The sequence below is a fragment of the Balaenoptera acutorostrata genome, chromosome 8 (assembly GCF_949987535.1).
Source record: "Balaenoptera acutorostrata chromosome 8, mBalAcu1.1, whole genome shotgun sequence".
Lineage (NCBI taxonomy): Eukaryota > Metazoa > Chordata > Mammalia > Artiodactyla > Balaenopteridae > Balaenoptera > Balaenoptera acutorostrata.
The window spans coordinates 56,546,701-56,573,230 of NC_080071.1; the positions used below are offsets into that span (position 1 = coordinate 56,546,701).

The 26,530-nt window shown below is 38.2% G+C and overlaps 1 protein-coding gene across 1 annotated transcript in view; it reads right to left on the minus strand.

The window, feature by feature from the left end:
* RFTN2 (raftlin family member 2) overlaps positions 1-16,903 on the minus strand; it is a 65,000-nt gene extending 48,097 nt beyond the window's left edge. The window contains exons 1-3 of the mRNA XM_007190470.2: positions 16,259-16,903; positions 2,321-2,504; positions 656-770 (exon numbers count right to left, since the gene is read on the minus strand). Of these exons, the coding sequence (XP_007190532.2) occupies positions 656-770; positions 2,321-2,504; positions 16,259-16,397 (438 nt within the window). The 5' untranslated portion in view covers positions 16,398-16,903. The remainder of the gene's footprint in view (positions 1-655; positions 771-2,320; positions 2,505-16,258) is intronic.
* Between the last annotated feature and the right edge of the window lie 9,627 nt (positions 16,904-26,530).

A 26,530-nucleotide genomic window follows, 5' to 3' on the forward strand; every position in this document is an offset into this window, starting at 1 on the left:
CCTTGCACAGAAACGAAGACTCAACACAGCCAAAAAAAAAAAAAAAAAAAAAGACTGAATATACTTTCATGCGTTTGTATTCATTTCATATATATTCAGAAAATGAAGCTTCCATAAGACACATTTGCTGCAGATTTCCCCCTGATTCTTTTTTTTCCTAGTATATAACATATTTATATATTCAAACTCAAATTACTCAATCTATTCATAATTAAATATGTCCACTCTTTCATTTTTTTTCAGATTTTTTGCACTTGAAAAAATTACCTCTTTATCTCATGTGAAATGTGTGGAGTCTATTTACTATAGAACAATTGCTCATTTTCCCAGCAGCACTTACGAAGTAATGGTTGTTCCCCCATTTTATTTCATCAGGTTTGTTATGAAACTTCTTATATATGTAGAAATCTATTTCTGGCATTTCCATTCTGTTTCACTGGCCTGTATTTCTGTTTTTAACTCTACAATTTGGTACCTGTGCTTCAATTTGTTTTAAATTCTGGTAGACTAAGTCACCTATCATTTTCCTGTTCTTTTTAAAGTAGGAAAGGAAATTGATGAAGAAGAAATATGAAATATTTCTCAATATTTCTCAATATCCATGAAAGAAGAAATATTTCTCAATATCCCATGAAAAAATGTATACTTTTAGTACCTTTTCTATCAGTTCTTTTGCTACGTCATTTGTTTGTGTCTCAAAAGTTAGAGGACATTCCTCAATCACAAGCCTTGGGCGTCTTTGTCCACTGGGTGCTGTCGAATGCTTCGTGCTGTAACAGAGAATATGTTTATGGTTGGAAGCCAATTGCTGATTTTCAGCTAATATGCTCATGTGAAAATGAGTGAGAAACTCACAAATAAGTTCAAGGCAATCCTTTTTCTTTGTTATTTCGACCCTAATGGCTGTCTTCTTATGTAAAAATATTGGAAAAACACAATAACTTCTATTAATTTAGATTTCCTTAATTAAAACCTCTATTAATTTAATTTCTAATTTAACATGAAAGAAAAGCTCCACGTCTGTTGTTTTGATAAGTTATGAGAAATGATTTTAGATCACTGTTATACCTCATTATTGTACAAAAGCACAAGTAACAATCCTATTTAAGCGCAGATAAATATTGTCCTGTCTTTTTCCTTTTTCTTCTTTTCTGATCTTCACCCCTTGATTATTAGCCCTGGCAGGGCACTGCTAAATCTATTTGAAGTAATGCGAAAAGAGAAAAATAATTTATCCATGGTTTGTAAGATTTGTAATTAGGACATAAGTGTTGCTATGGTGTGGTAAATGGCATATTTACTTAGTAATGCTTGAACTAGTAAATATCTGATGAGGTGCCCTGTCATGGTGAAAGCTGCTTGTGTACATGCCCTCTCAGACATGTGTAGGCGGGCAGTTAGTTACTCAGTAGCAGACAGTGTCCCTAAAAAGCACATCTGGGATTTTTTAAAGCCTCTTCTTTTTTTCCCAATTTTCCTGTTTTCTCTCTTTTCCCTTCTCAGCTTAGCCCTTTCATAGTTAAAATCGCTCTAAAGAGAAAACACAGTTTTTACCCTGGTCTTTGAGATGATTTTGATACAGTTGAAGAGTTGTGTAAAAAAAATTTAGTGTGCTAATCAAAGACATTGGTCTGGTTATTTTCATTCTTCATTGGAAGGAGCAACAGTATTTTGAATATTATGAAACATACAAGCTTGGTTGGCAAAAACGTTTGTAGTATTGTTTGGAAAAACAGCTATTAAAAAAGTTAAAAAAGAACCTAAAATGGATGGCTTTCTGGCTTTCCCATCCTATTTTTTGGAAAAAGCTGATAAGAGATCTATCCAGTTTGTGAGAACTTGGCATGTAGGCCTTTTTGCTGTAAAAGTTTTGGAAGTTAAAGATAGTTTCTGTTGCCACTATTAATAAAACAATACAGGACAGTTCAAAAAAACGTTCAGTGAAAGTGGACTTGTTCAGTCAGCTCTTTTAGCCCAGTGATAGGGTATAGCTAATTGATACCCCCTCATCTGCTGAAGTTGCTATACCAGCTTTCAGGTGCTTCTTGAGTCTATTTTCCTTTCCCTTTTTTCATTGACATCCTTACCTAGGACCTGTTTGTCTGCAAGGGGCTAAATCTATGAGAAGTTTTAAGGAAGGAGATTTAAGTTTCCTTCTCCTAATCAAGGTTCAACTGCTGGACAATGTGAGTTAAGCCAAAACCCCTAATTATCCTTTATTCTCCATCACTTTGTTCAAACTTGCTTTCCTTTTAGCCAAAGAAAACTGTCTCTCTCAACAGCTTCTTAGTATGACAGTTTTCTGGAGCGTCAGGCTTACCTTAATTTCAAGCGCGACAGCACCACCCTGTATAGGTAACTTGCAGGCAGGTGTTTTTGCTGCCCAACAGGTTGTATAACAGGATGAATAGCCCCAACAATATATCCTTTAAGATAGTAGTCTTCCACTTTTGTTACTATATCCAGAATTGAATTTATCTTGATTACTTCTGGGTTTGGCGAAGCTGAAATATCAAATGCAAAGAGAGATTTGCACATTCATAAAATTGAATTACATATTATTTCTATCTACGTATGATAATACTAATGAATAGGAAACATATCCATATGATTTAATCTCAAATAAAGTTATACTAACAGGTATTATATATTTTCTAATTTAATTTCAGAAGAAGCAAAAGTAATCTTAGCAGCTGGCAGATATATAGTATTACCAATATGTCTTAAAGTAGAAATACAATGCCCTATATATTTTTTTCAAATAAGGCAGTTTTATTTTATTTATTTATTTATTTATTTAAAGACACATTTTATTTTTTTTATTATTTTAAAAATATTTTATTTATTTTTGGCTCTGTTGGGTCTTCATTGCTGCACGATGGGCTTTCTCTAGTTGTGGTGAGCAGGGGCTACTCTTCGTTGCAGTGCACAGGCTTCTCATTGCGGTGGCTTCTCTTGCTGTGGAGCACGGGCTCTAGGTGTGTGGGCTTCAGTAGTTGCAGCACGTGGGCTCAGTAGTTGCGGCATGCGGGCTCTAGGGCATGCGGGCTCAGTAGTTGTGGCTCGCGGGCTTAGTTGCTCCGCAGCATGTGGGATCTTCCCGGACCAGGGATTGAACCCATGTCCCCTGCATTGGCAGGCGGATTCTTAACCACTGCGCCACCAAGGGAGTCCCTGTCAAGTGCTTTCTTATTTCTAATTACATTTCAAAAACATCGTGTTTTAAGTTTCTCTGGGAAACTAAAAATATGGTTTCTTAGGGCACTTATATAAATACTTGAGTAAAGAAATTGAAAAAGTAAAGGCAACCAGAAGTTCTTCTTAATAAGTAAAAATTCTAAATACACAGGAAATTTAAACGCAAAATTGATATGCAGTTGAAACATTCCTTTGAAGCAGGGCAAATCTGTAGAAACTATAGAATAGTACAATCTGTGTAGTTTTTAGTAAAAGGAAAAGGGTGTGTTATATGGGAAAATGAATGTTCTAGCAGTATTAATTTTAAAAACAACTTCATTTTCTGTGACAATATTTCTCATTTTCTGGAAAACAACCAAGAATTAATAACTAGAAATGGAGCTGCAGTTTGGCTATCTCTTGAATAACAAAACATATGAAATGAACTCCAGGTAGGGGCAGTGCTGGCTGTTGGCCTTCTGTCAGTGTGGTCAGTGCTGTCCAGCAAATAGCTGCTGTTAATTGCCCAAACACAGGAAGTAGGTTAAGAAGCAGACAAGGAAGAAGGGTCAGAGGAAATCCCTGCCTCCTCTTACATTAATACCCATGTGATGGAACAGAAATCCACCACTTGGATTCACGTGGGTTCATGCCAACGTCTCAAGTGAAAATAAAGCACTCAAAGAAAAGTTATATAAACCAGCATGAATCCATTTACTCAAATTTTCATCCTCTTTTGGATTTAAACTAATCTACAATATATTTTCATCATTATGAATAGGAATAAAAACAAAGAGACTGATCCTGGGTTTGGAAGAAACAGCTGGATTTCATTGCAAAATGACCCAGTTCTGCACGGTTGTGTGGCAATCACTCCGTGATTCATTTGGTCTTACTTTTTTAGTATTTTAACTATCAACCCTGATTTCCAAACAAAGGAACTAAAAAACTATAAACTAGAATAAACTGTTAAGACTAAGGAATGAAACATAGCCTAAACTTATTTTTAGAACTATATACTAATCCTACAAAAATTTAAAGAAAATTTCCATCTTTTAATGAATCTCATTGCTTATTGTAGAAAATGGAAATGCTTAGCATGATACAAAAGAACCTTCATAGTCTGGCCTCTGTCTACTTATTCAGCTTTCACTCTTGTCATCCTTTTTCTTGTACATCTCGCTTTGGCAGGACTGAACCACGGGAGTTCCTGAGCCTGGCACACTGTTTCATGTTGCCAGAACTTCGTTTCCTTTCCTGCTCCCCAAGTTGAGTTAATCATTCCTTCCTCTGTGCTGTGCATTCTACTAGTTCCCTTATCAATCTGTATTATAGATACTTGTTTATGTGTTTGTCTCTGCTGTTAGACTGAGAATTCCTTAAGGGCATAAAACCAGAATCACTTACCATAAGTAGAAAATTACATAAGAATAAATACAACAAAAAGAAAATACTTATCAAATTCTAGCTGGATACTGTTATCTGCCAAGGACTGAGCCACAGCCCCGCTCTCTCTTTGTTGAAAGGGAGAATTAGCCATTAGAGAGGTGTTAAAGACATAGTAACTCCAAACTGATTGGAAGGCTTAAAAAGAACCGAAAAGGGCACAGCTTTCTGACTATGAGATTCAATGTTATTAGTTCTGTGTTTGTGTGTACAACTTAAAAGCATCTCAGGTCTAGTGCTAAGTCTTTTGGTAGAGGCTTGGAACCCCTACTGGGATAGAAGTAGCAAGGACACAGTGATGGCAGCAAGGGGTACAGATGACATCAGAGGGAATAAAATGAATTATAAAACTAGATAAAAGAACTGTAAAAACTTTACAGCCTGAGGTCTCTTAAAGGACTTTCTACACTTCATTGGTCTGATTGATAGTGATAATGAAATCATTCCCTCCGGTCTGTTCTATTGTTTCTTTATTGTAAAACAAAGGTAGAATTTTGTAACACGTTAAATAGAATCACAAGAAGATAGTTATAACAGAAGGACATTGGTGCTTAAAGAGGTTCCTGTTCAGGTAGAGAATGTATTTCTAAGGAACACCTTGTTCTCTGGTGATGTCAGAGAAATTTTGTGTCAGTGGAACAAATCCAGCTTTTCTAGTCTAATCTACATCCTCTTGCACTCTCAATAAAGGTTATTGTCTTGAGTTCAATGCAAAAGAAATGTTAATGCCTGAAACACACAAAGACACACACACACAGAAGTTTTGAGAGGAATTACAAACTGAGAAATCCAGGAAAGTTACAAAGGGAGAAAAAAAAATTGTACATCAGTACTAATAAGCATATCTTACACAAAAGTTTTTGTAAAGATCATGTCATTTTGGGCTCAGTGCTTTACATTAATTATTCAACTGTCTCAAATGAGCATGTTCTTCTATTGGAGGTCTGTGTCTTTCGATAAATAGCACTCGGCATAGACATGACAATTATGATAAGTGCTTGAAAAATACTTGTTAAAGGACCAAATGAATGAAAAATTGGTTGTAACATTAACATATTCAGTGAACAGAGCTCCAGGGTGCTCATGGAGCAGTAGTTTAGAAAATAGACTCTAGGGGGAATTCCCTGGTGGTCCAGTGGTTAGGACTCCTCGCTTTCACTGCTGAGGGCCGGGGTTCAATCCCCGGTCGGGGAGCTAAGATCCCACAAGCCAAAAAAAAAAAAAAAGACCTTCGGACCAGAATGCCTGGATGCAAATCCCAGTTCTGCCACTTACTAGCCTGGCAAGGTACTTTGCACCCACGTGCCTCAGTTTCCTCATCTTCAAGGTAAGAATAATAATAGAGTCTACTCTATAGGGTCGTTAGGATTAAATAAATTTATATGTGCTCCTAGAAAGTATCTGGCGTGTAGCATGTGCTATACAACTATTGGTTGCTTTGTTAAAGTCCTCCCCTGTGGAATGAGAGGCAGCACACTATTCTAAGAGCATTAGGATCTGGAAGCAAATCACCTGGGCTCAACTCATGCCATTTACTAGATCTGGAACAAGTTAATTTGCCTTTCTGAGACAGGGACAAACAATGGTATTAACTTCATAGAGATGCTTTGATAGTCATTGTAAAGCATGAGCCCAGGACCTGGTACAAAGTAAACACTCAAATATCAGTGATGTGCCTGTCTGTTGGTGGCCCAGCTTAGAAAGATAGTTTCGAATGAAGTTGCCCTCAGAGATGTCATTTTTGGTTTAAAAAAATCTCCAGGAAGATCATTGTAGAGATCTGGATTTATTCCAAAAGCCCAGCCTGGCTCCCCATCTGTAGAATTCTGTATCAGAGGTCCCTAACTCACCCTATAGATTAGGTGTCCCCCTCCCCCGCCCCCGCCAACTCACTCCAAATAACAGTCCCTAACTCACGCTGATCTGCTCCATTGAGTCCCAGACTCAAATGTCCAAAGGTAGCAGCCTGATAAAACAAGGAAAGGGGCTGTGCTGAAGGAGGGACCTGGGGAAGACTTAATACCTCATCCAAGAGTGCAGCAGCCCTGGTCCAGTGCTGCCATGGGGTCATGTGGGCCCAGTGTTGCTGGATCTTCTATTTTTTTAAGAAAACCCCCAAATCCAGATTCTTATGTAATATCTCCCAACTTTAAAAAGTGACAGTTAATTCAAATATCTTAACACTATACACACCAAGCGAGACCTGTCTAAAGGCTGAATATGGCGCATGTCTTGTTGGTTTGCAGCTTCTCCTCTGGGTCGCCCCAGGGATTCTGCAGACCAGAGCCTGCCCAGGTCCAGGCCAGGCCACCCAGACCATCTTAGACAGTGTTCAGCATCCTAGGACACAGAAAGTGATCCAAATCTTCCTCATTAGTGGGGACAGGATGATGATGGTGATAGGAGGGCTGGGGTTCATTCTGTTGACAAATTGTCCTTCTTATCCTACATTGTGATTTATTTTAAACATGCCAGTGTCATTCAAGAAAGGTAAACCTAGGAGCAAGGAAAGGTGAAATAAATCTGGGAATTTTGTTGAGAACTTCCCTTCAGGTAATCCCCTCGATTCTTAATAATGTTTTAAACTGTGCTGAAAAGAGACTGGCAGCCTGATTCAGCTTAGAGAGGTGAGGAAGGGGCAAGCTGTGCACGCAGAGTGAGGCATTTTCATCAGCGCTCACCAGAGTGAATAATTATGTCTCCACGATAGGCTTGGTGTTTGAAGCCAAGCCTTTGATTTGATGTCCTTACACTGGGGCAGTAATATCAGAGACTCTATTACTTTTTAAACACAGGAAATTAGGGGGGAGGTGTGGTTGTTTTGGCTAGAACTGAACAGCACAGGCAGTTAGCAGCAGCTGCAAGCCATCTTGCTCTTCTTAGCTCCCCAACTGCTGAGAGTTCCTTGGGAGAAGGAACAAATGGTGGTGTTGACAGCATTAATGGGTGGGGTTGGTTGCCGTTCAATCAATGCTACACGATTTGTAAAAGCTTTATTACACCTTACAAGGCTATTGTGAAGAACTGGTGAAGGAAAGTATTTTGCAGCTGCTTTGAAAACTATATACATGCAGAGTGGACTTTTCTGATTAAAACTGAAACGTGCTGAAGGTTAAGCAAGTCTATCATTTATCCTCACAGTTTCCAAAATAAAATATCAGTAGAGTTTTTTATGGTCCTTTGCTTAAAAGCTTCATAGACAAATATCAAATTTTAAAAATAGAGGGCTTCCCTGGTGGCGCAGTGGTTGAGAATCCGCCTGCCAATGCAGGGGACGCGGGTTCAAGCCCTGGTTCGGGAAGATCCCACATGCCACGGAGCGGCTAGGTCCGTGCGCCACAGCTGCTGAGCCTGCACTCTAGAGCCTGCAAGCCACAACTACTGAGTCTGCAAGCCACGGCTGCTGAAGCCCGCACTCCTAGAGCCCGTGCTCTACAAGAGAGGCCACCGCAATGAGAAGCCCGCGCACCACAGCGGGGAGTAGCCCCTGCTCCCTGCAACTGGAGAGGGCCCGCGCGCAGCAACGAAGACCGAACACAGCCAAAAATAAATAAACAAATAAATTTATAAAAAAAATAAAATAAAAAGTCACATTCTAGTAAAAAGCTAAGAACTTACTCAATGCCAAAAGGTTTGCTCTGATGATGTAACTCTATGAAAACAGTCCAAGACATGTATATGTTCTTTCCACCAATTTACTTCTGAAGATTGGTATGTATTTTTGAAATATTTATGAAATATTGTTTCCTCAGATAAAAGCACGATGTACAAACACTGGCAAGCAATTTTACCATATTTTCAAAAGGGAACAGACTGTCAAACTCCATATTATATCTAGCAATTATAGTAAAAAATAATAAGTAACATATACCAAATACATATTTTGTGCCAGGCACTATGCAAAGTGCTTTACATGCCTAACCTTAATTAGCCCTTACAAAAACTCCACAAGGCAGATATTATCATTATTCTCAGATGAGGAAACTCAGGAAGAGAGAGATTTGATAACTTGCCCAAATTGTTAGTGAACGGTAAGGCTGTAATTGAACCAGACAGAATGACTCCAGAGCCAGTACATCCGAGCACCGACAGGAAAGTAAAGCTTCATTGATTTGCATCACTGTTAATTCAGAATTTGTGAAAATTCAGACATGAGCTGAGCTAAAGCTTTTGACTACTATAAATTGTTAATCAATCTAATGTACAGATATTAAAAGGAGTATCTGGTTTACTCTACTTATCAAAATGTTTTAAGTTACTTAGAAGATAAACTACTATATAAATAACGTCCAAATTACATGACATTTTATGTTTTCAATAAAGGTGCCATCTTTGTAGTCACTCATTAATGTATTTAATTGAAGTAATACAACTGTGGTTTTGAAATGCACTCAAATTCCAAGGGACGACAGAGCTCATAATTACAGGCAGATATGCGAAAGATCGCATTATGACCATTAAAACTCCTGCAGCCTTGTGTTTCACCGCTGCCTCCTGCATGTGCTGCACTCTGCCTGTTCGGTTTTACTTGTAGTTCCCAGACAAACCATGAGATTTTCTCTCATTTCTGAGTCTGTACAGCTTGTCTTTCAGCCTTGTTTGCCTTACCCACACTTCCTTGCTCAGCCTTTTTTTTTAACCTTTAAAAACATCTTGTGTGGGGGTAGAAATGTAACATACAAACGGGGTGCACAAAACATACTTAAAACTGCCAGCATTTGGTAACCACCATCCATTCAAAAAGCAGAAAATGGCGGGCACGCCAGAAGCCTCCCTTCCTGCCCGTTTCAATCACAATCCCCCTCTCCTGCTCTGTGCTACCTTGACTTTTTTTTTTTTTTTACCTTGACTTTTGTGGTCCTTACTCCTTGCTCTTTTTAGTTTACTATGCAAGAATGCAAGCAAACACTATAGTTCAGTTTTGCCAATTTTGGGAGCTTTATATAAATGGAATCATACAGTATTTTGTGTCTATTTTCTTTCGCTGAACATTAAGGTCGTGAGATTAATCTTGGGCAGCTTGTGTAGTTGTAGTTTGTTCGTTTTCATTGCAGAATAGTAGAGGACAGCAAAGTACTGCCTACGGCCTGTTTTGTTGCATATGGTATGTTGGCACTACACTGGCTGAGGTGAGTAGTTGTGACAGAGACCACACGGCTCACAAAGCCTAAAATATTTACTATCTGGCCCCTTTCAGGATAAGGTGGCTCACTTCTGCGGTATACTGTTGCATTGTATGAGTTTACCACATTTATTTTTCCAGTCTCTTGTTCGTGGATTTCTGAGTTGTTCACACTTTTGGGGTTATTACAAATAGCACTTCTATCAACATTCTTGTATGTGCTGCATGGTGCACGCGTGTGCACGCTTCCACTGGGTATATGTATCTTCACTAACTAGGTAATGACAAAGCATTTTTTGTTTTTTCAAAATGGTTGTACCAATTTACCAACACCTGGTATTAGCAGTCTTTTGACATTTTAGCCATTTTGGACGATTTGTAGTGGTTTCTCACTGTGGTTTTAACATGAATTTTTCCTGATTACTAATGAGGTTGAGCACGGTTTCATATGTCTATTGACCATTTAGATTTCCTGTTTCATCAGCCACCTGTCCAAGTTCCTTGTCCATTTTTCTATTGGGTTGTCTTTTCCTTTTTTGATTTTCAGTTGTATTTTGTATATTCTGGAATATAAATCTTTGTCTAAGCCTCACTCATTCTTTAGATCAGATGAGGTGGCACTTCTTTTAAGGAGTCTTTCTGGATCCCACCAATCAGGTGGAGGTGCTCTTCTTTCTGCTTCTATAACTCTCAGACTTCTAGCAAAGCTTGTATCACAGCATAGAATGTATGCACTGTAAATAGATGATTATTCATCAGGGCTCCTCAGCAGGATGCTCACTAGGATGCAGGTTCACAGAAGTCAAGGACTAGACTTTATTCCTCACTCTGAGCTCAGTAGGTGCTCAGTAAGTGTTAGTTCAAAGAATAAATAGATGAATTGGGAGACTGGGATTGACATATATATGCTACTGACACTATGTATAAGACAGATAACTAATGAGAACCTACTGTATAGCACAGGGAACTCTACTCAATGCTCTGTGCTGACCTAAATGGGAAGGAAATCCAAAAAAAGAGGGGATATATGTATACGTGTAGCTGATTCACTTTGCTGTACAGTAGAAAATAACACAACATTGTAAAGCAACTATACTCCAATAAAAATTTAAAAAAAAGAATAAATGTCCACCCAGATATAAAAACCCCAATATAACATAGATTGCCAGTAGAAATGTATTTTCTCCCACCATCAATATTTATTTAAGTGGGTCAACTGTTTGCTATTTTCAGAGATTCCCTACTCCCCCAGGTCAGAATGGGATCTTTCTTTCCCCCAACAGTCTGAAATTGTGAAGTTTTATTATTTGCCACAGCTACTGAGCCTGTGCTCTAGAGCCCGAGAGCCACAACTACTGAGCCCATGTGCCACAACTACTGAAGTCTGCTCACCTAGAGCCCATGCTCTAGAGAAGCCACTGCAATGAGAAGCCCGCGCACCACAACGAAGAGTAGCCCCCGCTCGCCGCAACTAGAGAAAGCCTGCATGCAGCAACAAAGACTCAACACAGCCAAAAATAAATAAATAAAATAAATAAATAAATAAATAAAAAATAAAGGAAAGTCCTTATGCAGTTTTTTTACCTGGTAGGAATTTGGGCTAGGCACCATGACAGAGATTATGTTGATGCTTGAGTAAATTTAGTCATCTTTATTATAAATTTCTTTTTACATAGCACTTTACATTTGAAAATCTTTTGACTGCTTGAGGAAATACTCAAGAACTTATTAGATTCAGACAGACATAGAAAATTTAGCTGGACTGACCTTCTTTCCTTCCTTCCCTCGTTTCTGATACTTTATTCATCTCTTGTTGATTTTTAAATGCGTTCTCTTCAGTGCTGCATCTTCATTATTCTTGAAAGTTCTCTAGTATTTAAGATTACTGACCATTTCTTGCTTTTTGAAACCCTCCCTTTCCTTGTGTTCTCTGGTGCTATACAGTCGCAATTGTCCTCGTTCTATTTCATTTTTGTTGAGTTGTCCTAAATATGGCTAAATATGCCTGATGATTCAGCCCAAGACACTTATGCTCTGCCCATATTCTCCTCTTTAAGACTTTATCTACTTCAATTCCTCCTGGAAGTCATCATCTCTGCCGTGCACCTGTAACTCTCTCTGCCAGGATGTTCCACAGCCACCTCACATGCAACGTGCCTGGAATGGAATTGCTGTTTCACCAACTGACTCCCTGTGGGACGCCCCCCATACTGTAAGAGGCATCATTATTTCCACAGTTACTCAGGCTCAGAACAGGGAAGTCATCTTGGATTCCTCATTCTTTCTGTCCCTTCATATCCAGCCAGCCACAGGCTAAGTCCCTCCTTGGTAATGTCTCTTACTTGTGCCCCCTACATCCTGTCCTAACTGCAGGTCCTCATCGTCATTAGCTTTGACCACTACAAGCAGTCTTCCAACTTTTCTCCTCACTTGCATCTCTCCCCACTGCAATCTCACATTAATCTTCTAAAAATACTTCTCTGTATCTATCAGTTACTTGTTCAAAAGCCTTTACAGCTATTTATTCTCCATAGAATCAAGGAATCACTCCTTGATTCCTTGATTCCACTCCAAGTCAGAGCATTCTATACTCCATTTGTTTCCAACCTCATTTTCTGCTTTTCTCCTTTAAACACCCCCTTAGCTCACTTCTTTCTTTTTTAAATTAATTAATTAATTAATTGATTTTTGGCTGAGTTGGATCTTTGTTGCTGCACGTGGGCTTTCTCTAGTTGCGGTGAGCGGGGGCTACTTTTCATTGCGGTGCGTGGGCTTCTCATTGCGGTGGCTTCTCTTGTTGCAGAGCACGGGCTCTAGGCGGGCTTCAGTAGTTGTGGCACATGGGCTCAGTAGTTGTGGCTCGCGGGCTCTAGAGCGCAGGCTCAGTAGTTGTGGCACACGGGCTTAGCTGCTCCACAGCATGTGGGATCTTCCCGGACCAGGGATTGAACCTGTGTCCCCTGCATTCGCAGGCGGATCCTTAACCACTGCATCACCAGGGACGCCCCCTCACTTCTCCTTTCAATAGCCCTTGAAAGTATCTCAAACTCTTAATCTTTTTCTGATTATATAAACCCTATTTTTTTCTTCAGGTTCAGTTAAAGTCCTAATTTGAATTCCAACTTATCCTATTCAAAATTGATTTTTCCTTTTCCTGATACCTCCTGTATCTCGTATTGCAATTTTTCATTCATTACTTCAACACAACTTATTGGCCACTGGTCATGTGCCAAACACTGTGCAAAACACAGCAGTGCAAAGGTGGATGTGGCATAGTTCTTGACCTTGAGGAGTTCATGAGCTTGTCCAGTTTGACCAATTAGAATATAAAATATTGGAGGGCAGAAACTATGTATTATTCCTTTTTGTGTTTTCACTACTTGTCAGCATCTTCTACAGAATCCATATATCAATGTATTTATTACTGTAACAGTGATGGTAAAAGACAATGAGAGTTTCTTGTTCTCATAATAAGAAAGCAAGCTAGGGGCCAGGAAAATTTTACTCAATGTGTTTTACATGATTCTATTAGAAAGTCAAATAAGGAAGTTACCATCTGTCCTTCCGTTGGGTTTTTAATACTGTAGAAATTTCTTTTTAATCATAAAGCTATACATGCTCTAAAAATCCTTAAGGCCATGGTTATTCAGATTGTTTTCTGGGATTGCACAAGAAGGTAAACCAACCCTTCTGGATCATTTGCAGAGTTAATTTAACTTTTCACCAAGAAACTCTATAATGCACTCATATATATACTGACACATTCTCATACATACACATGTATAGATTACTATACAATAATCCAGAAAATTTATCACAAAAATTGTGCTGAAATCTCACTAGTGTGGTTAGTAGATCTGGCATAAAGCCAGGAGGGATAATAGTTAACTTTTATTAAATGCTTACTAAATGCCAGGTACCTTTTCAAGGAGATTATTTTGTATAATCTTCTTTAATCCTTAAAATAACTCTATTATGCAAGCACCATCAGAACCCCCATTTTATAAATGAGGAAACTGAGATACAGCAAAGTTTATAAACTTGCCAAGTTAGTGAGTGAAAGAGCCTAGATTCAGAACCCAGGAACTTGACTCCAGAGCCTTATGCGCTTAATGATTAGGCTATTATTTCTCCCATAGAGATATATAAGTAATGGCTCAAAGTACCCACCCCCAAAAAGAAAAAAGGGTGGGAAAGGCACACACACACACACACGCACACAGAGAATGGAACTAAATGGAAAATCAATAAATTGTTCAAGATAACTATAGCCACCATAACACAGGGCACTGGAAATTTCAAAGGGTCTCCTCTTGCCCCACTGGGACTTGACTCTCTGTCCCATGTCCTCTGTTTGGAAAAACAGAGGAAAACAGGTAAGAGACAGGCTCTTCATGAGCACACACAGCTGTCACTAGACCAGTTTGTTTCCTGAAAGGTTGCTCACTGCACGTGGCCTCTGAGAGGCAAGAGATGCCACTATTTAGTAGTCCTCACAGCAACCCCAGGTCAGAATGGCCAGGACTAAACGAAGAAGGCTGGCATGTTTTAACCCCCATGTGACTCACTTCTCTATACACTGGAGGAATAGGTGGGCGTCAGAGACAACAGAGGAGAGGAAGGTGGTTTGTGGAGCTGGGCTGATACAGAGTCTTGGCTTCTGAGGCAGAGGCAAAGGCAAAGGCAAAGACAAAAACAAAACAAAACAAAAAACATGTGGAAGAATTGTAGAGAAAAGGGACACCAGGAGACTGGGCCCCTGGACCAAATAGGAACCAGGTGCAACTTTAAAATACGTGCCTGCTTACTGAGTTAACATTTGTAAACTATGCCCATACTTACACTTCATAGTGTAATACTCTATTACCTCCTCCAAACACCTAGAGTGGAAGGTAGAAATTTTACTCCTTTCACAGAGAGAAGGGCTTCTGATAATAATAAAACCAAAATGACTTCTGAAGAAAGTTGTAGATCTTTCTGATTCAAGGATGGCTGCATTTATACAAATTTGTTTGAGATTGCTAACATTGGTGGGAGGAAATAAATCAAAAAAAAAATTCAAGCTACTTTAAAACCTATGGGGGTTGTGCAGCAAATCTTAAAGCACAGATCAAAATGGCTCTGGCCTAAACTTTATGAATAGACAAGGTTTTGAGGTTAAGGAAAATATGTGTTTGCATCCTGTGGATTTACAAAAACTTGTCCTAAAAGATAATTGACAAGAACAATCAATGGAGAAAACATAGGACCACATCACAAATATTTTCTCAAATGATGGTTTTTGAAAAAGTATAGAAAAAATTCATTTGAGTGGTTACTTCTCTGATTATCACCATTATCTTAATCTACTTTTAACTTTAATCATTAAAAAGAAAATTAAGAATATTGACATTTTCCCCTTTGGTAGCCTTAGCCTTAGGTAAAAATGGAAATGTAAATATGTTAAAAGTATATGTACAGACTTTGTGCATGTCTCTGGAAGGGAGTTTGCTTGCTGGCTAGCTCAGTTTTTGACAAAGAAAAATGGGCTGCTCTTGCTTCTTGCACAAAGATGCACTGTTCACAGAGCAAACCAAAAAATGGAGAATTTGTGTTTAAGTTGAAAAGAAATTAATATCCAACATGATAATCTACTTAGCATAAATGTTCTATTAACTGATAAAACGTGCGGCTTATTAGAATTAAAAGCATAACTTTGTAATAAGAACTTAAAATACTGATATGTGGAAATTCTAACAGCAAGCAGGACACTCAATTTCATTTTTAATACCCTGTAGTTAAAGATATATTTCTGCTTTTTAAAAACTCAGTTTTATCAATGCGATTGTACAGTAAAGTTTCCAAAAGAAGTGAGGTAAAGTATTTGTGAAGTTGAGCTGCCTCTGTCCCTTGCACAGGGCTGCCATCTGGGCTTGTTTATTTGTGTTTCCAACTTTCTGGAACAGGGAGTTTCTCTGTTAGGGACAGGGCAAGCAAAGGAAGTATCTTACAGAAGACTATCTTTTTTTCTGTATTTTCAAACTTCAAGTTTAGTTTGGTCAAAAATATCAAATGACTAGCACAATCACAACATTAACACAGTTGGAAACCTCAGAATTGTCTTAGCAAATACTCTTTCACATGATGCAAGTAATATTTCCTACATGCTACCTTCTTGTGCCTTTCAGATCTTTTTCAAAACACAAACTGTCATTAAGGCTAGAGCTATTTGGCTGGAAAGCGAACATGTTTCACGTGTCCTTCTACAAATAAGCATTTGATTTAAAAATGAAAGGATTATTTCCAAGCAGTTTTTCTAATTTTATAAAGTACATATGAGCCAAATTTACAAAAACCAAACAGAACAAAAATCTTTCAGAGTGTAATTAAGAAACAAAGCATTATTGTTAGATTGATTGTACAATCTGATTATGAGGAACAGTTTAAAAATCCACAAACCAACACTTAAAAAAACTAGTAGTCCCTTATCTCTGAAATCTTTCATTTAACAAATAAAATAGAAGCAAAAAGTACCTTGTAAAGTAAAATCCAGCAATACATATTCGTAAGCAAATTCTGTCTTTGTTTCCACTTGCGGTCTCTTCAGGGTAGAAAATATTTTTCCAGGACTGCTATCATCAGGGTCTTCTAGCTTTCTAAGTCCGCACCCCATGGCAAAATCTGTAAGGAATTAAATTGCAGGATAGGGGAGGGAGACCAGCAAATTCTGTTGTTTAAGCTGCAAAAAGAAAGTTACAGACTTAACTACTTTGATTTTTTCAGCTAAACCATAGATACTCAAAAAGAAAACATTTGAGTCCAAAGAAAGGAGCTGAAGACTTTTTCTATCCATTTTTCTGTAAAGTCGTTGAACCCATGATGATTAAGCTACAGCTCCGGGAGGCTGGGCTTGATCTTAGGAGAAACATGCAAGCTGCTACAACTTAGCGGAGAATTTCCATGCCACGTCAATTTACAGCCAGCCCCCTACCAGAGTTCTGTCGCTCAGGGCACCAACAGTGCTTTGTCTATCCCAGTTAGCTGGATGATAAAGGAGGTGTCCAAAAACGGAAATAAAAAGGCAAAAGTGCAAATCAGATGGAATTATCTACTAGTAGAGGCTATATTCAGACATAGTGGTATGCAATTCTTTTTCTGTTTTCTCTTTTCCCTTTTTCCTGTGCCCACTGCCCCCCCTTCCTCCCTGCTATTACCAAGAAAGCAAGAGGAGAGAGAGGGAGAGACAGAGAGAGACAGAGAGAGAGAGAGAAAATGGAAAAAAAAAAAAAAAAGGATTCTCAATATGGTTGGAAACAAAAATCATTTCCAGAAAGGAAGTCAGGAAACTGTTTCTGGAGTCTAAAAGGAGAAAAGTTAAAGTTAAAAAAACAACAGCCCACTTTTAGTCTTTAGATAGCACTTTTGAGGATTTCTTTCCAAATGAAGGTTTTTTTTGGCTGGAAAAATCATGTACTAGTTAAACTGCTGCATATAAAATGTTTATATTTAAATATCATAATAAAAAGACTTTATTTAATTGCAAAGAAGAGACAGTAATGTGGATAATTAGTTTCCCTAACATTTATAAAGTTTAAATAACTCTACTATTAGAAGGCTATGATAATAACTAGTAACACTTCCACAGGTCCCAGAGTATCATTAATTAAAAACAACAACAATAACAACAACAAAACTGACAACTTGATTCATTCAGTCTTATAAATTGCTATTTACCTGAAGTCAAGAACAATTTATAATGGAACAATTGTAATTAGTGTTTATTGTATTTTACTATTTACGCGTCATGTGGTGTGGTGTACCCATCAAAACTGTGAGCCCTGGAATCATACCGCCTGGGTTCAAATACTACTTCTAATGCCTACTAGAGACGTGATCTTGGGCAACTTACTGGACCTCTTCAAGTTTCAATTTCCGCCCCTATAAAATGGAGTTAATAATAATACTTACCTCATAGGCTTGTTATGAAGGTTGAATGAGATAATCTTATCTCATATCTTAACATTATGCCTGGCGAATAGCATAAAATAAATTTGTTAATGTGCTTACATTATAAAACAGTGTTGAGAATAGTAGTAGAAAGGAAGTGATTCTGCCACCATTCCCATTATTTACACAATAAACCTCACATTTCAGATTTTATAGAACACAAGCCTGAAAAGATTTTTCAATTACATTGAAGAGTGCACATGAAAACTCTCAAAAGGGTATGGATTATTTAGTTTGTAGATCACTATGACCTCTTGTCTCTTCCTTCCACCTCCTTGTCTTTAAACAATTTACTTTTCAGAAGTGTTTTTTAACAGAGGAAAATTCCATAGTCCTTCATTCTCAAGGGTGAGCATGGTTGGTGGTAGCAATTTCTGGGTAAATTTGGCTAAAAAGACAGCAGACTCTGACCTAGTGTGACTCATTTGACTATTCCCAGTGCTTCCATGCCTGTCATTTTTAAATTTTTTTTTTTTTAATTGTATAGCTACTTTATTTATTTATTTATTTATTTTTGGCTGTGTTGGGTCTTCGGTTCGTGCGAGGGCTTTCTCTAGTTGCGGCAAGTGGGGGCCACTCTTCATCGCGGTGCGGGGACCGCTCTTCATCGCGGTGCGCGGGCCTTTCACTATCGCGGCCCCTCCCGTTGCGGGGCACAGGCTCCAGACGCGCAGGCTCAGTAGTTGTGGCTCACGGGTCCAGCTGCTCCGTGGCATGTGGGATCTTCCCAGACCAGGGCTCGAACCCGTGTCCCCTGCATTAGCAGGCAGATTCTCAACCACTGCGCCACCAGGGAAGCCCCCCATGCCTGTCATTTTTCATGTCCTCTTTTGCTGTGAGCTCCTGGATGGCAGAAATAGAATATTTGAAGTTCACTAGTTCCTATTGCAGTGCCTAGAAGATTATTTATGAAATACTCATTATATTTATTAAGCGCCTGCTATATTCCAGGCACTAAATTAGATGCTGGTTGGGCACACAAGTTGACAAAACATGGCCTCTGCCCTAAAGAAACTTAAGGCTTAATGGGGAAGAAGACAGACTTATAAACAGATAATTTCAATTTGATTTGGTAGCTGCTAAGATAGAAGTATGCATAGGATGCTATAGAAACCCTAGAAGGGGTCTCTAACTCAGCTTGGAGGATGATATCTGACCTGTCTTGAAGGATGAATATGCATACGATAGATAAAGAAAGGTGGGGAGCATGTGCCAGGAAAAGGGAAAGGCACGAGCAATGTTATGGAATCATGAAACAGTATGGCATGAACCTGAAGGAACATGAAGCAGTTGAGAATTACTAGAACATAAAATTTGAAAGAAGACTAAGCTATAAGGGAGGCAAGAGCCAGTTGTAATGGGTTTTATATGCTGCATAAAGGGAATTTTGACTTTATTTTGTAGGCAGCAAAGGAGAATCAAATAATCCAGTGGAAAAATCAAACGAGGAGCTTGAAATAGGCAAGTGACATAAGTTTGTGTTTCTGATGGGTTACTATGGCTGCTTTGAGGAAGATGGTCTTAATAGGAGCAAGAATGGGGGGAGACTAGTCATTCAGGAGAGTATTGCAGTAGTCCAGTTGAGCTGATGACTGAACAAATGAATGAACAGGATGTATCATGTCCTTAAAGAATTTCTTTTATCTCTAGTGAAATGAACTGCAGTTCCTTTAGTTCACAACTAAGCCATCACTTAATCATTTTTCTCTCCGAAAGTCCAACAAGATAAAATTTTATTTGACCCTTAATGATGTTTCAAAACACATTTCCATGTCCATATGGCACACATTCCTTCTATTTTAACAATTATATGGGATTTCATTGTATTAATATTATGTTTAATAAGCAGCATTTTGGCTATTTTCAAAGTTTCATGGTGAATAATTTTATAAAGATTACTTTTATCCCCACATTGGATTATTTCCTAACCACTTAGATTTTACTTCATAAATGGTCAAAGGAAAGAGTTTACATACAAGGAAATCAGTTAGAAAGTAATAAGCAGAGAAAATGTATTCTAATGAGTAAATAATTCATTTACATTACTTACATAAATATGTGGTTGGCCATAAACTGTTTAAGATTTTAACCTTAGTTTTTTTTTTTTTTTCTTTTGTCCATGCTCTGCAGCAGGTGGGATCTTAGTTCCTTGACCAGGGATCGAACACGTGCCCCCTGCATTGGAAGCATGGAGTCTTAACCACTGGACCTCCAGGAAAGTCCCAGATTTTTTTTTTCCTTTAAAACTGTATTTTGGGCAGTAAGCTTTTGTTGGTTATCACATGTATTTGCTCCATACCTCTTTAATGTGTGTACATTTTTAGACAAATACTTTTAGTCAAAAAATTTGCTGCATCTCCAGAAATATGTACATTTCTTCAATAACATATTTCTCCATTGAAACAAATGTCTGTTTTCTGTTTTTTTATTTTGTTTTTTAAATAAATAAGCTTGATATTTTAGAATAATATTAGGTTCACAGCAAAATTGAGTGGAAAGTACAGAAAGTTCCCACATACCCCCTTATCCCCACTCATGCACAAACTTCCACTAACATCCAGCACCATTGTGGTGCATTTGTTACAATCAATGAACCTTCACTGACACATCATTATCACCCAGAGTCCATAGTTTACATTAGGGTTCATTCCTGGTGTTGTACCATCTATGGTTTTTGACAAACATATATTGACATACATCCATCATTATAGAATCATACAGAATAGTTTTCACTGTCTTAAAAAATCTGTGCTCCACCTATTCATCCCACCCTTACTTCTTGCTTAACTCTGATGTATCTGGCAATTGTAGTACACATGGTAAGATGTGGACCTAAGTCTGTTCTCCGCACCCCTGTACCCTGATATCCAGCTGTCACAACTACATTTGTTTTCATAGAAAATCTTTTATTAATCGTGTATCCCCAGGCTGGTCGTATATTGAGTACTTACAGTGATTAGGATACATTTTTGGAATAAATGTTTTCTAACATTGGTCATTTTCAGTATTGATTTACATTTGCTGCCAATTGTAGATTTCAGGGACAGCTTTCAGTTCTGTATTGTAAAGGGGGTTTCCCCAAGTGCAGACTCTTATGTGGCTGGATATGATGGAGATAGAGTACCAGTTCTTGTCTATGTTCTAGAATGAGCTCACTTAGTCCTTGAATGAATGAATGAAACTTATGAAAACATTCTCCATAACTGGTAGCACATTATTCTCATTAACTACTCAAGTTTCGAACACTTGAGTTTACCAAAGTCTTAAAGCTTTTAAGAGATAATATGTATCATTCAACCCATTCCCTACTGAAAAAAGTTTTTGCATAATTTTAAAATCCAATCTATTTTATGTGGCCCTGATCCAAAAAAATAAATTAAACAGTGTTATGGAGTGCCTATTATATAGTAAGGCACTACATGGACACAAAGATGAAAAAGCCAGTTTATGCTCTCCAGAATTAACAAGCTAGCAAACCAACATTGAGTTTTAACTATTTAAAGTACTATTAGTTTCATAATGTAGTCAGACTTCCTGAGTAATGACTTATTGAAAGCACTACTTATTGAAAAGGCCATTCTTTCTTTAATAATTAGAAATCCTACACTCATCACATACGTAATAGTTATATAGACTAAGAATTATATTTTGATTTTCATTTTGTTCTATAGTTGGGCTTCTCAGCATTACATATTAAAATTTTTTTATGGCTTTATAATCTTTCAATGTCCAGCAGTTGACGATATTATTCTTCTTTAAAACATGTTGACTATTCTTAACTATTTATTCTTCTAGATCAGAAGTTTTGAAACTATGTATGACAGAGCCCTCTGATTCCAAAGAGGTGCCACCTTTGGTGAAGAGAACAGGCTTTGATCACGAAGAGAGGCCGAGCAGGCAGGGCTCTGGGTCCCCCTGCTACTCTTTCTTCAAACAGAATATCTTAAGATTTTATCAGTTTCATATACCAGTAACAGACAATTAAGGAAATCATAATTTTCAGAAAAGGACACCATTTACATTATTGATAAACTATGCTGTTTCTAGGAATAAATCTACCAAAATATAAGCCAGACTTGTACTTAGAAAATTGTAAAACTATAACAGCATTAAAGGAGTCTTAGGTGTATGGAGCGATATGCATAGTCATTTTTAGGAACACTTCATACTGTAAGTATATCTCCCTCTCAGCTCTTAACACCTGTCACTGAGCTATAGATTTAATACAATGGTGACCTTAACCCCAACAGGCTTTTTTTTTGCATGGAATTTGTCAAGTTGATTTTAATATTTATGTGGAAGATAAAAGGGCCAAGAAGGTCAAAGATACTTCTGAAGAAGAATGAGGAGAGATTAGTTCTCTATATATTAAGACTTATTATAAAGCCATAGTAATTAAAGCTATTTTTAGCAAGGCATAGACAAATTAACCAATGCAACAGCATAAAGAGCCTAGAAACGGGAACATACATATGCAGAAATTTAACGTACGATGGAGGTGGCATGGCAGATGGTGGGGAAATGGTGCTGGGACAATTGGCTATCTATATGGAGAAGAAATTGGATCCCCATCTCATATCATATATAAAAATTTTAATTCTATATAAACAACTTGAACATCAAAAGCAAAACTGTTATACTTTTATATGAAAATATGAATATTTATTGACATCAGAGTACTAAGAGTATTTTTAAGGCAAAAAGATAATCATAAAATAGTACTAAATGATTAATTGTAAGGTGACAATCATAAGATATATGTTGATAAATTCTACTATATTAAAATTAAGAACTTCTATTCATTAAGCCTCTTTAATGTGAAAAGACAAGATACAAAATGGTAGATGATATTTGTCAACCACTGAAGGAACAATATCAAGAATATGTAAAGAACTCCTGCAAATGAATAAAAAGACAACCCAACAGAAAAATAGACACAAAATATAAATAGGAACTTCACTGGCAAAGAAACATATGTAGTTAATAAATACATGAAGAGATGCTCAACTTTACTTCTATTTAGGGAAATGCAAATCAAGACCACAGTAAGATAACATTTTATTGCAGTAAAATTCAAGTAAAAAATTTACCATTTTAACTATTTTAAAGTGTACAATTCAGTGACATTAAGTACAATTAACCCTTGAACAACGTGGGGGTTAGGGACACAGACCCTCCATATAATGGAAAATTCTAGTATAACTTTATAGTCAGCCCTCTGTATCAGTGATTCTGCATCTGTGGATTCAACCAACAGTGGATTGTGTAGTATGTATGTATGTATGTATTTTTATTTTTTTAAAAAGAATTTTTTAAAAAATTAATTAATTAATTAATCTTTTGCTGCGTTGGGTCTTTGTTGCTGCACGCAGGCTTTATCTAGTTGCAGCGAGCGGGGGCTACTCTTTGTTGCGGTGCACAGGCTTCTCATTGCAGTGGCTTCTCTTGTTGTGGAGCACCAGCTCTAGGTGTGTGGGCTCAGTAGTTGTGGCACTCAGGCTCAGTAGTTGTGGCTCATGGGTTCTAGAGTGCAGGCTCAGTAGTTGTGGCGCACGGGCTTAGCCGCACTGTGGCATGTGGGATCTTCCCGGACCAGGGCTCGAACCTCTGTCCCCTGTATTGGCAGGCGGATTCTTAACCACTGTGCCACCAGGGAAGTCCCCAGTAGTATGTATTTATTGAAAAAAATCTGCATACAAGTAGATAAACCCATACTGTTCAAGAGTCAACCGTACATTCACAGTGTTGTACAATGATCATCATTATCTAGCTCTAGAACTCTTTTTATTACCCCCAAAAGAAAACTCATATCCTTTAAACATTCACTCTCTATTCCAACCTTCCTCCAGCACCTGACAACCACTAATATTCTTTGTGTTTCCGTGCATTTGTCTATTCTGAATATTTCATAAAAATGGAATCTAAAACATATGGTCTTCTGTGTCTGGTTATTTTCAAAGATTTATCTAGGGACTTCCCTGGTGGCGCAGTGGTTAAGAATCCGCCTGCCAATGCAGGGGACATGGGTTGGAGCCCTGGTCCAGGAAGATCCCACATGCCGCGGAACAACTAAGCCCGTGTGCCACAACTACTGAGCCTCCGCTCTAGTGCCCGCGAGCCACAACTACTGAGTCCACGTTCCACAACTACTGAAGCCCACGCGCCTAGAACCTGTGCTCCGCAACGAGAAGCCACCGCAATGAGAAGCCTGCACACCGCAAAGAAGAGTAGCCCCCACTCACCGCAACTAGAGAAAGTCCATGTGCAGCAACGCAGCCAAAAATAAAATAAATAAATTAAAAAAAATAAAGATTTATCTATGTGGTGGCATTTATCAGTACTTCATTCAGTACTTTGTATGGCTGAATAATATTCCACTGCGTGGTTATATTCAATACCACATTTGTTTATCTAGTCATCAGATGATAGATGTTTGGGTTGTTTCTGGCTTTTGGTTATTGAGACTAGTGTTTCTACGAATATTAGTGAGATAACTCATTTTATACTTAGTTGAGCTGGCAAAAAATTAAGAAGTAGATGATATCAAGAATTAGGGAGCCCTCTTTAAGGGTATGTCGCTGATGGGAATGTAAATTTGTTTAATCATGTTGGAAAATAGCATTATCTTGTGAAATTGAACTTTCACATCCTCTATGATGAGCAATAGCACTCCTAGGTATACACCCATGAGAAACATTAGCATATAAGTACCAGGAGATATATGTAGATGAGAAAGTTAATAGCAGTACGATTTCTAAGAGCAAAAAACTTGAACCACTCAAATGTGCATTACCAGCCATTTCTTTTAAGAAGCTCTGCTATAAAGGAAAGGAAAGAAATGGAGCAGTAGTGGAGATTGAGAATTTTTTTCTTTTTAAGATGGGAGAAAAAAATAGCATGTTTGTACGTTGAAAAATGGATTCCATGGACAAGGGGGAAAAAAAGAATTGGGGGAGAAAAAGAATAATTTCTGGAGAAACTGACTTCTCAGATACTTAAACTGGGTTTGTCTCGTAGTTCTGGAGGGTACCGTACATACCCTCCAGTTTTAAGTTTTACCTATCCTTCTCTTGCCCTTCTTAAACTGCTGGATCAAATAGCACATTAACCAAGTAGCCAAAGGATATTTGTTGTATCTATTGTAACTCCTAAAGAGCATTTGATTGGTCTACTTTCTATATCACCACGGAAATCAGATCCAACTTACCATATGCCTCAATTCATAAATTATTATGCAGCGGTCAAAATGAATTAACTAGTTACAGGCAAAAACATGATGAATCTACTACACGTGGTATGGTATCTTTTTTTGTTTTTTGGCTGTACCGCGTGGCTTCCACGATCTTAGTTCCCGGACCAGGGATTGAACCCCAGCTACTGCAGCCACTGCCAAGTCCTAACCACTGGACCACCAAGGAATTCCCATGATATCCTTTTTTAGAATGTTTTATACAAGCAAAATTAAACAATATGTTGCTTAGACATACTTTATATGTAATAACATAAATGCAAAAGTACAAAATTCAGGACAATGATTACCTCTGGGAGGAAGACAGGAAGACAAGGAGAAAAAGAGCACACAGATCTAAATCACTGGTAATCTCCTAGTTCAGTGGTTCTCAAACTTCGGTGTGCATCAGAATCACCTAGAAAACTCATTAAAACCTAGACTGCTGGGTACCACCCCCAGAGTTTTTGATTCAGGAGGGGAGTGTGGGGCCTAAGAATATGCATTTCTAACAAGGTTCCAGGTGCTGCTAATGCTGCTCTTCTGGGACCACATTTAGAGAACCACTTCTAGTTCTTAGGTTGGCTTGTGGGGTCACAGGTGTTCTATTCCATTTTATTATTAAATTTTACTATTAAATTAATAAAATAAAATTATTTTATTACTAAATTATTATTATTTTAGTTATTAAGTTAAATGGGGGGAAAAAAAAGATAGACCAAAGATGAGAGTATGTCAAGAAGCAAGGATTAATATTAATCCAATTCTGGGCTCCTGAGTCATCCGTTTCGAAAAGAGCTAGGGTTCCCTTACTAAAGCAAACTTGAAAAACACTGCTCTAGAAGAACTTCAAGACCATTTTAAAAGAATATTACTAACAACTACGTTGAGAAATAAATTTGAAGACTACTTTTTCCTTAGGTGCAGAGTGACAACGTACTGCATTCCAGCCTTCTGGATCTCAGTAATCTTTGCAAAGACTGGGAACATCACAAGCCTACCTCTTTTGTTGATTCAACAAAAATTGCGTTTAGAGAAAGGATTTCTCTTACTTTTTCAGTTCTTATCCTTCCCTCAAGTGCTTTAGGTCATTGTTTTTCTTCCTTCCCTTCTCCCCCCTCCCTTCTGGATTTATTGTGTCCACTAGGTTCTGAGAGGAAATGTATATTATATTTCAGATCCCTACGTTTACCAGAGCCTACGTAGAGGGCACACTCCTGCAATGTGTCAGCCACTGACTGGTGTTTCAGAAATGCCTGAATACAAAATTCTTGCCCACAAGCAACTCAGCCTGGAGAAAAAACCCAGATCCATAAATATAAAATTACAAAGCAGGACACGCAGTATGTTATAGAAAGATTAAGATTTATCTGCTTCATAACCTCTCCTTCAGCCAGTTCCTCTAAGCTACCGTTCTCGCTCGCTTCCGCAATTCACAACCGCCGTATCCGAGGCCCACGGAGGGGGGAGCGCGGGCGGAGCGGCGGAGGGCCGGCGCTCGGGGCCGGACTTCATTGGCTCTCTGGACGGAAGCGGCGGTGCGGCCCGGCTGCGCATGCGCCCCTCACACG